The sequence below is a fragment of the Propithecus coquereli genome, unplaced genomic scaffold (genome assembly GCF_000956105.1).
Source record: "Propithecus coquereli isolate 6110/MARCELLA unplaced genomic scaffold, Pcoq_1.0 Scaffold268, whole genome shotgun sequence".
In the NCBI taxonomy this organism is placed as follows: Eukaryota; Metazoa; Chordata; class Mammalia; order Primates; family Indriidae; genus Propithecus; species Propithecus coquereli.
In genome coordinates this window covers 834,831-846,078 of record NW_012148263.1, presented here as the reverse complement: position 1 = coordinate 846,078, position 11,248 = coordinate 834,831, and the positions used below count along the sequence as shown (strand labels likewise).

General features: G+C 36.5%; 1 protein-coding gene across 1 annotated transcript in view; it reads left to right on the top strand.

Moving 5' to 3' along the window:
• The window catches only part of GK5 (glycerol kinase 5 (putative)), a 103,370-nt gene that overhangs the window by 67,217 nt on the left and 24,905 nt on the right, over nt 1-11,248 (top strand). Inside the window, exon 10 of the mRNA XM_012647411.1 lies at nt 1,317-1,421. Coding sequence (XP_012502865.1) covers nt 1,317-1,421 — 105 coding nt within the window. The remainder of the gene's footprint in view (nt 1-1,316; nt 1,422-11,248) is intronic.

Sequence of the window (11,248 nt, the reverse complement as noted above, 5' to 3'; positions counted from 1 at the left end):
CTGTGAGCTAGGCTGACACCACCGCACTCTAGCCTGGGCGACAGAGCAAAACTGTCTCAAAAACAAACAAACAAACAAACAAAACATAAAAAAACCAAGAAAGATATTATAGAAAAATTCAGAAGGATTAGGGTATTTTGGTCAGCTTTCCAAATATTTATCTATAATACATGTTATAGTTGTTTAAAACTTCTTACTAGGGCTCTAAATTTTTTTCTACGTGTTAGAAAATTCTTTTGTGAATTTTTTTGGGTGGTAGTCCTCAACTAGTGATCCATGCATGTTTAGAGTTAAAACCTCCATTTCCTCCATTGTTCTTCCCAATAGAGGAAACCTGGCATGTGCAAACCAAGAAATCTAGATTGTGGAATGATACCCTGGTGGGCCAGGGGCTTATAGTTTGGACTCTTTTGCCCTAACATTGTGACTAAGAGGTGGTTTAAGAAATATTTTTCCTGCCTTCCATCCCCTGTCAAGCTCTTCCTTTGCCCCTAACTGGGAACATGGAAGCTAGAAGATGTTGATTATTATATTGTAGATTATCTCTATTTAAGAACTTTGTTTGGAAACCACAGGTAAACACAATAGCATGGTTAGTTCTCTAGTGAACCAATCTCGTAGTAACCTTTTATTTCTCAATTAAAATACTGCTGTGTTTCTAGAAACATAGATATGCCTATAGCTAGTAAAAAGTAATATTCGGTGTTCATATTCTACATAAGGCACTGTGTGATGTTCTTTTTATGTATTAAGTTATTAACTAAGGTTATTCTTTTTTTTTTTTTTTTTGAGACAAGGTCTTGCTCTGTCTTCCAGGCTGGAGTGTAGTGGCACAGTCATAGCTCACTGCAGCCTCAAACTCCTGGGCTCAGCTATCCTCCCACCTCAGCCTCCCAAGTAGCTAGGACTACAGGCATGCGCCACCATGCATGACTAATTAAATTTTTAAAAACCTTTTGTAGAGATGGGATCTTGCTATATTGCCCAGGATGGTGTCAAACTCTTGGCCTTAAGCGATCCTCCCACCTCAGCCTCCCAAAATGCTGGCATGAGCCACTGTACCCAGACTTAGTTTATTCTTATAGTAGCTACTCTGTGAGGTAGACCATTTTACAGTTGAGGAAACTGAGGCTAAGAGGTTAGAAACTTGGAAGACCATAGCTAATGAATGCTAGAAGGCTGGGATTTGAACTCAGGCAGTATGACTTCAGAGGCACTTTGCAGTTTTTTTAAATAATCAAATCAGTTCATTGTAGAAGTCTTTGTAATGAATTATATATTTATCATATGACTTATTTTTTTGTTTGCTTTGTAAGGCTTTTATCCATTAATTGGGTGGAAGATTGGGCAAGAAGTTGTATGCTTAGCTGAAGGCAATGCAGGGGACACTGGTACTGCCATAAAATGGGCTCAAGAATTAGGTAAGTCATCTTTTAAAGAGATTTCACAGGCCAAACTTAAGGAATTCAGGAATACCGCAGGATTGCAGATCAACAGGGAATGAATGAATTGTTGCAATAAAATGTTAATATAAAATGACATGTACTAGAAGAAAATACAGGATATTTTTATGATATTGGGATGGTAAAGGGCTAAGTATTAAGGCCAGAAGCCATAAAGAATAAGAATAATAGGTTTAAGTATATGAAATGTCAGAATGTGTAGGGAGAACTGTGCCATAAGCAACATTAAAAGACAAATTGATAAAAAAAATTTGTAGCACTGGGAGGCCAAGGCGGGCGGATTGTTTGAGCTCAGGGGTTCGAAACCAGCCTGAGCAAGAGCGAGACCCCATCTCTACCAAAAATAGAAAGAAATTAATTGGACAGCTAAAAATATATAGAAAAAAAAATTAGCCGGGCATGGTGGCGCATGCCTGTAGTCCCAGCTACTCGGGAGGCTGAGGCAGAAGGATTGCTTGAGCCCAGGAGTTTGAGGTTGCTGTGAGCTAGGATGATGCCACGGCACTCTAGCCGGGGCAACACAGTGAGACTCTGTCTCAAAAAAAAAATTTGTAGCATATTGTCAGAAAAATTAATAAAATGACAAAAAATGGTCAAAGGATAGAGGTGCAGGTATTTCATAATCAAATGACTATTATGAAATGCTGTTCACATTCAGTAATCAAATACACATTTAAAAAATGATATTACCCATCTTTGTCTATTGTGACTCTGTTGTCAGAGATTAATAAATTGGATGGTCATCAATGCCTGTGGAAATGTAAAGAAAAAAGTATTCTTCTTCATCATTGGGATGAGCGTTAATTGGTATGGCCTTTCTGGAGCGTGAATACTATGTATCATTTTATAGTGTGCAGACTCTTTGTCCTCAGTTTTATTCTTTGTTTCCTATGAAAATCATCATACACGTGTGCAAAGACATGTATATTACACGAGTGTTTAATACAGTAATAGGAAATAAGTTCTGTTTAATAATAAAGGATTAAGTTCATGACAGTGGAACATTTTACAGTTACTTTAAAATAGCAGTGTAGCTCCATATCTTATTGAGATGGGACATTATCTATGATATTATTACATCAAGGAGAAGATGAAGCAGTTACAGAATAGCCTGTATAAATATTTTTGGCCTTTTCTATAACTGCTTTATAGAGGTATAATTCAAATACCATATAATTCAAAGTGTACAATTCAATGTTTTCAGTATTTTCACGGAGTAGCGCAACCATCAATCACCACAATCTAATTTTAGGACATTTTTGTTTTCTCTAAAAGAAACCCCATACCCATGAGCAGTGACTCCCCCTTTCTTCCTACTCTTTCTCCTACCCTTAGCCCTAAGCTACCGTTGTGTCTCTATGGATTTTCCTATTTGCACTTTTTTTTTTTAATGGAATCATGGTATGTGGTCTTCTGAGAAGACCACATGAAGCTCAGAAATGATTTTTTTTAACTGATGAATGCGGCTTCTTTCATTCAGCGTGTTTTCAAGGTTTACACATGTTGTAGCATGTATCAGCACCTCATTTCTTTTTCTTGCTGAATGATATTCCATTATATGGATATACCATAATTTATCAAATGTCCATTGATGCACATTTGGGCTGGTTTCTACTTTTGGCTATAATGAATAGCCTATATATTATATAACCATATTTCATGCATAAAGTGTGAAATGTTATATACCAGTGTATTAGTAGTGGTTCTCTCTGATGATTAAATCATGGGGCAGGCAGTGACTTTCTACTTTGCTGATTTGAACTGAGCTGATTTGTTTAAAGATAATGTAGTTCTTTTGGCAGAAAACACACTCCAGGAGGAAAATGCCAATCAGTTTCTTCCTTTCTTTCTCTTTCTCTTTCTCTTTGAACCTACACCTGTATTATAAGCATAAGATGACTTAGTAACAAAAAATGTTAATTTCAAGGCTCTTTATCATTTAAAAGTGTCTTCCTTCTTAAATGTGTTCTAATATTCTGGATATGTATCTTTAGATAACTCTATCAGAAATAAAATATATAGGTTACATAATTCTTCTCCTTTAGTTATACCTTTTATTAATTTTACTCCTGCCCGGAAGATTCAAGGAAAAAGCAGAACAGTTAATTTCACATTCGTCAGTTTAAAAAAAATCATTCCTGAGTTTCACATGACATCACGTGCACATTATCAATGGGAATCATTTCCATGCTGCTTAGCTGGGTTGAGGGTCATTCATCGTGATTCTGAAATGGTGAAACTCTCCTCTGGGAGATGGGGCTAAATGACCCTGACCTCCAAAGGTGATGTGATTCCTGATATAAAAATAAGCCCCTTCTGAAGGCCAGTTTCATCTCAGACAGGAAAACATCTCTGATGTTTCAGCTGGGCATGGTGGCATGTGCCTATAGTCCTAGGCTACTCAGGAAGCTGAGGCAGGAGGACCGCTTTAGCCCAGGTGTTCAAGGACAGCATGGACAACATAGCGGGACCCTGTCTCTTTAGAAAAATATTTTAAAAAAAGAAGTGATCTTTCAGCCAAACCCTGAAGGAAGAGTAAGAGTGATTGAACAGGTGGGGGTTTCAGTTGGTCAAGGAGTGGTTCAAGCAGGGAGGACCAGTGTGGAAGTCCCCTAGCAGGGATCATGACCTATTTAAGGGACGAAAAGAATGCCCTATTTCTTTTCTAAAATAGAGGCAGTTCCCATTTCTGATGTTCTCCAGTATCAAGGGTCAGGGGACATCTTTTCTTTAGCTGTATCACTTTTTTTTTTATCTGAGATGACACGAAACACTCAAGTTGGTGTTCCCCAAAAATGTTAGGAAACCTATGACACATTTTAGTATTTATCAATAAGAAATTATTCCATAGCAAAACTGATTTGTGTTCCATGTGACATGAGGTACGTGTTAAAGTTACACCAAAGTTTTAGCTTTTTCTGGCTCTTTTGAACATCTGCATCATCTCTTACTTACCGCTCACCAACACCTCTATCCACTGCTTTGTTAACACAAGCCATTAGTTACAAAAAGGAAAAAGTAGGATTCCTTCTTTTATTTACTGTCAGCTCAACTTGTAGGCCCCAAAAGAAAGCAGAGTCTTCCTGGGGAGGTATGTGTGCTTTCTCTTCTATCCTCAGAGCAGTATCACTTTTAATTGCTACGTATCACACCTGCATGCTACGGGAAATCCCTGAAAGACTTCTAGTACACTTTAAAATTACCCAGGCCTCTTGTTTACTATAAATAAAGGAAACTGGTTTCTTCTCTTTGGGTACCTCCCCAAGAGAGTTACAGCCTCCCTCATTCATGAGCAGATGAGATAAGCATTCTCTCATATATGAACTAATTGCAAGTGATGGTGGATAGTTACATGTAGATTACAGTGAGTAGGGTTCAGAGAAGATGGTGATCTTGGCTCATGGCCCTGCCTACCTCTGTGCTTCCTGCTGGGATGATGCAATGAGATAAGTATGGCTTGCTGCTGGAGTTGGAGTGGAGCCCATACATGAATGAAGCCTTGAGTTCTTAAGTAGACTGCAGACCCAGGGTCTGCAGAGGGCACCACCTGAATGTTATTGTGAAAATACTAGCAGCTGATGAGGACCCTGTCAGTGTTCTCCAGGGGTGATGCAAGAGAAAATCCCCTCAGCATGTGGAGAAGAAAGAGCTGGCCTGGCTTATCCCTGAGAGAGCCTGCTAACATCGTACGTTGTTAGTACTGTTTATTCTGAAATGCTTCTTAGCTGAGGGGAGAGGCCTGATCTCTCACATTCATTCCTAGAGCAGTCTGAGAGCTGAAGGTATTCACTTACCTCTCACTGCCTATCAATCCCAAAAGCTCAACCTGAAAGAGCACAAAGTATTTAAGAACATACCTTGAAGGAGGGTGACCAAGCCCAATCAACAGCAAACAGGTGGCTCCTGCAGAGGCAGATGTAATGGAAGAAACAGAAGATTAAAACAACTGCAACAAGAGAAAAGCCTAGTGAAAATTCTTAAAGGGATAAAAGAAAATATTGCAAAGAAATGTTTGGAAAACACGAATTTTGAAGAACAGCGGTCATGACTGGGTACAGTGGCTCACAGCTGTAATCCCAGCATCTTAGGAGGCTGAGGCAGGAGCATCCCTTGAGCCCAGGAGTTCAAGGCTGCAGTGAGCTATGATGGCACCACTATACCCAGCTTGGGTGGCAAAGCGAGACCTTTTCTCTTAAAAAAAAAGCCATGCTTTATAAAAATGCAAAAAAAATTAATAAAAAGTAGAACAGATGGTGCACAAAACCCAAATAAGGGGTAAGGAAGAAGAATTTAAAAACAAAGAAGAAAGAAAAAAACTGAAAGGTAAGAGACACAAGGGAAAGATCAGAGACAAAAAGTGTGAATGATAGTCTTTTTTCTGGAATGTTGCTTTTCCAGAGAGAGGAAAGATAGTAAATGAAAATGTAATAATTAAAGAAATAATCAAAAATGAACTTCTCTGAGCTGAGTTTTCAGATTGAAATGGTTTACCAAGTTAAAAAAATAGAGACACAAACTTAGTCATACGTGGTTGAATTGTCTGAATTCTAAGGATACAGTAAAGCTGCAAGATAGGAAGAACAGTTTTATTTATTAAATCTAAAGAAAAAAGATGCAGACTGGCCTTACTTCTAACAGTTGGAAAGTAGAACATCTACACAATACAGAGAAAAAAGGACAACAAGCCAATATTCTGGTTCCTGGCTAAGATATCATTCATATTAAGTGTAAAACATTTCTTGGCCATGCAATATATGCTTTCTGAGTATATTATCCAAAGAGACACTTCAGCCAAAAGGAAATGGAACAAAGACCTGAAAATTTAGAAAACAAAGTATACAAAGAAGGTGTTTTATAAGTAAAAATATTTTTAAAAGGATTTTTTTAACTGGTAGCAGGCCAGATTTTTCTTTTTTCTATTTTATTTGAACTGCTCTTATACTAAACTGATTTAAGTTTTTTCACTGTAATGTAAACACTATTTCCTTATATTAAGAACATAGTTTTTGATATCCCTTTAAGACTGAAATTCTCTTAGCACTCAAAAAAATCTCCTATTGGCCGGGCACGGTGGGTCACGCCTGTAATCCTAGCTCTCTGGGAGGCCGAGGTGGGCAGATTGTTTGAGCTCAGGAGTTCGAGACCAGCCTGAGCAAGAGTGAGACCCCGTCTCTACTAAAATTAGAAAACTAAAAATATATAGAAAAAATTAGCCGGGCATGGTGGCGCATGCCTGTAGTCCCAGCTACTCGGGAGGCTGAGGCAGGAGGATCGCTTGAGCCCAGGAGTTTGAGGTTGCTGTGAGCTAGGATGATGCCACGGCACTCTAGCCCGGGCAACACAGTGAGACTCTGCCTCAAAAAAAAAAAAATCCTATTAATTCAGGCTTGAAGATTTTGTGTGTGTGGTTGTGCTACAAAAGAAAAGTAGTGTTTCTGTTAAATGTGTCAAAATGGTATTCTTTTTTTTCTTCCCATAAATGCTTTAATTCCATGATATGTATGTAACTTATGGGGCAAATTGCTGGTCACGAAAAGGCAATAAAGTGCACATTGTTTCTTTTCTGTATTCTTCTTTCTGTTTATGTTTTTATGTTTTATGTTTTTATTTCAAGTCCATATAAATCCCTTTCAACACACACACACATATGCACGCACACACACACACACACACACACACATACCCACACCCATACCACCAAATCCTATTCTCAGTGCTTAGAAAAGCAAAAGAGTGGCACATCTCAGTTTGTTATGTAATATGGTTAAGAATTGAATAGTTTTTTTAAAAAGTATTTAAATGGTATGTAGCCACATGGAAATTTGAAATGTCTTAAGTAGCATAGGGCCAAGAAAAACATTTGAAACACAATTTAGTACTGTTCCAAAAGGTAACGAAAATGATTGTAATTGTGTAAAAACAGTACTTAGAGGAAAATGATGAATGCTTGTTAATAATAAGAAAAAAAGAGAGGCACAATAAACTTCTAAGCCAAAAAATATAAGCATATACAAATCATAATATTGAAAAAATGAAAGTAAAGTTGATAAACTAAATCTCTTTTTAAAGTACACAAGTATTAATTTCCTGTATATGTTTCACTGGGTACACACACATACACACGTATATGGAGAGAATTACAGAGAGATGGAAATGAGAACTATTTAACTTTTTATTTGGAAATAATTTCAAACTTAAAGTTGTAAAAATAGTACAAAAACTCTTGTATTCCCTCTATCCAGATTTGCCAGTTTTTAACATGTTGTCGTGATTGCTTTATCTATCCATCTATCCATCCACTTACCCATCCATCCATCATCTACCCATTCATCCTATATGTTATAGAATAGATATTCATATCCATATAATTTTCTGAGCTGTTTGAGAATAAATTGCATGTATCATGTTCCTTTCCCAGTGAGCCCTTATTTCTTTTAGTGGGAAATGATATTTAGAAACAGTGACTTTGGATGTCATTGCTTCTGGGCCCTTTCAGCAGAGCTAGAACATGTGTGTATGGATGTGTGAGAAATCCTGAGTTTAAACCATACTTCCAATTCCAGTCTAGCTTCTAAGGGTTCTTGCTTGTCTTTCCTTGTTCTGTATTTTTATCTCTCTTTTCGCACAACATTAATATTATTCACTCATTTGCTCAATCTTAAAATATACATAAAAGTGTTTCAGAATTAATAGCCCCCATACCTCTACAACAAAGAATAATTTGTTCAAGATTGTTTGTAGGGTTTTTTTCCCTTTGTGTCAAGGATATATGGTCAAAGCACACTATTGAAAATTTACTTTCGTTAGTTCTTTTCTTTTTCTCCCTTCAGTGATTTTATTAATTTGAAATAGAACTCTATGAATAGGATTCATTTGTTTCTGTTTGTCAATTTTAGTCCCCCCACCCTGCAATTCTTTCTTTAAAAATTATTATTTTACTTTTTAAATATGGATAATTAACAGGATTCCCAAATCCAAACCATAAAAGAAGATATATTCAGAGAAGTTGATTTCCTTCCCTAGCCCATCATTCTGTCTCCCTACCTCTTGTAAATAATCACTTCATTAGTTTTTGGTTTATTCTGCCTATTTCGTTTTGCAAAAACATGAAGATACATGCGTTTCTTATTTTCCATTCTTTCTTACACAAAAGTATGCTAAGTGTGTTCTTTTATACTTTTCTATTTTCACTTAAAAATGTATTCTGGGAATTACTTCACATCAGTTCATAGAGGTCATCTTCTTTCTTTTTCACAGCTGCATAGTACTCCATCATGTGTGTACACAGTTTAGCTAGCCAGTATCCTATATTTGGGCATTTAAGTAATTTCCAGTACTTTGTGAAAATATAGATAATACCACAATGAATAACCTTGTGCATATGTATTTTCATATTATTGGAGGTTTATCTTAGGAATAAATTCCCAGAAGTGGGATTGCTATGTCAAAGGGTAACTGCTTAGTTGTTTTGTTAGATATTGCCAAATTCCCCTGTGTAGGAATTGTGACATTTTGCATTCCTCCACAAAAAGTATGAAACTTTCTCCACAGCCTCACTAGCCATATGTATTGTCAAGTTTTTGAATTTTTGCCAACCAGTTAGGTGAGAAATGACATCTCTCAGTGTTTAAATGACATTTATCTTATTATAAGTGAAGACGAACCTCTTTTCCTATGTTTAATGAAAAGAATTATCTAAATCAACTTTATTGAGGTTGAATTTACGTACAATTAAATTCATCCATTTTAAGTGTTCAGTGAGTTTTGACAAAGTATACATCTGTGCAATTGCTACCATAATTGAAGTTTATAATAGTGTGGGGGTTTTTTGTTTGATTTTGTTTTTTGGTGTACAGTTCTACTAGTTTTAAGATCTGTATAGATGGTTGATGTAACCATTACCACAATCAGGATTCTAAACAGGTCCATCACCCCCAGTTGTGCCACTCCTTTGGAGTTAATCCCTGCCCCACTCACTGTACCTACCCTCTGGCAGCAGCTGTTCTGTTCTCCATCCCATACTTTTGCTTTTCTACAATATCATATAAATGGAATCATAGACTATATAACCAGTTGAGACTGGTTTCTTTTCCTCAGCATAATGCCTTTAAGATTCATCTTTGTTTTTGTAAATATCAATAGTTCATTGCATTTTATTGCTCAGCAGTTGGATGTATCACAGTTTATTCATCCATTTCCCACTGAAGGACTTGTGGAATGTTGTTTCCAGTTTTGGTGATTATGAATGAAGCTGCTATAAATATTTGTGTACAAGTTTTTGTATGGACATAAGATTTAATTATTCAAGGGTAAATACCTAAGAGTGTGATTGCTGATCATAGAAGTACAATGTTATATGTGTCATATAAATACAAACATATAAGTATGTATTTATCTTTGTAAAAAACACAAAAACCCTACAAAACTGTTTCTAGAGTGCCTACCCCATTTTGCATTCTCACTAGCAATGTACATGTGTTCAGATTGTTCCAGTATTGTGAGACTCTAGGTCTTGTTTAAATCCTATGGAGAATTTTAATATTTTAAGTTGTTTCAGTGGACAATAAATTTGGATATGTTGACGTCACAAACTGCGTTCTTTGGGCTTTAGTTTCAATGTCAGTTCAGTTTTCAAAGCTTTTGCAGTGCTTTTTGAATCTGTCCCTTGTTTTTGCCACCCAGTGGTCAGTCTGGGCTGTGGTCTGCCTAGAAATGAGTTCTCAAAGCCTTTGATTTGTTGTTTAAGGTCGTATCTTCACAGTAGGGTTCGAGTTCCTATGAGAATCTAATGCCACCACTGATCTGATAGAAGGTGGAGCTCAGGCAGTGATGCAAGCAAAGGGAAAAGGCTGTAAATACAGACGAAGCTTTGCTGCCTCTCCTGCCCACCGCTTACCTCCTGCTGTGCACTCTGGTTCCTATGAGGCCACCAAATGATACTGGTCTGCTGCCCAGGGTTTGGGGACCACAGTTCTAAAAGACTTTTCATCAATGAGCTGATTTGAGAACAGTTTAAGTGAAGATTATTTAGAGAAATAATTCAAATAAGGGATGGAACAGTGAAGAATGTGAATAAGATAGATCTCTTTTTTTCTGTGTCTTTGTTACCAAAAACTTACCTCAATCATCTGTCTAGTATGGTTTTCCACATCTTGTATTGATTTAAAAATTTAGGTATTTGAACATGATTTTTTAAAAAGTATAGATTTTAAAACCAATATTTTCTTTTTGACACTATTTTTGAAGTACTAGAGATATTTTGATGTATTATCTGGACATTTTGAACAAATGAATGAAACATGGATCTGATAACTGTCAATTTGAGTAAAATTTGTAGTTATTGAATTATCCTCATTAGCATGAGTTTTGACATACGTATTCCTTAATTGTCTTTCTTCAACCAATTGTTAATTATAACAAGTCATATAATGAATACAACAAGCTTAATTAAGGCTGTCTAAAGCCAGCAATATTTATTATGACCGATTCTTAAGCTTTTCCATCTGATCTACGCTGTAAGTTGTACATGCTCATTCAGGATTCACTTCACAAACAAGGACATCCAAATGGCCAATGAAAAGTAGTCAACTTTATTAGTCAATAGGGAAATTGAGAATCAGACTGCCATACAATACTGTCACGATAGCTAAAATGAAAAACATACACAATATCAATTATTGACGAGAATATGGGATAACTGGAACTCTCATGCTGCTGGTAGGAGCCTTGAGTTGGTACAGCTACTTTGAAAAACTATTTGACAGTATCTATTAAAGCTAGTCCTA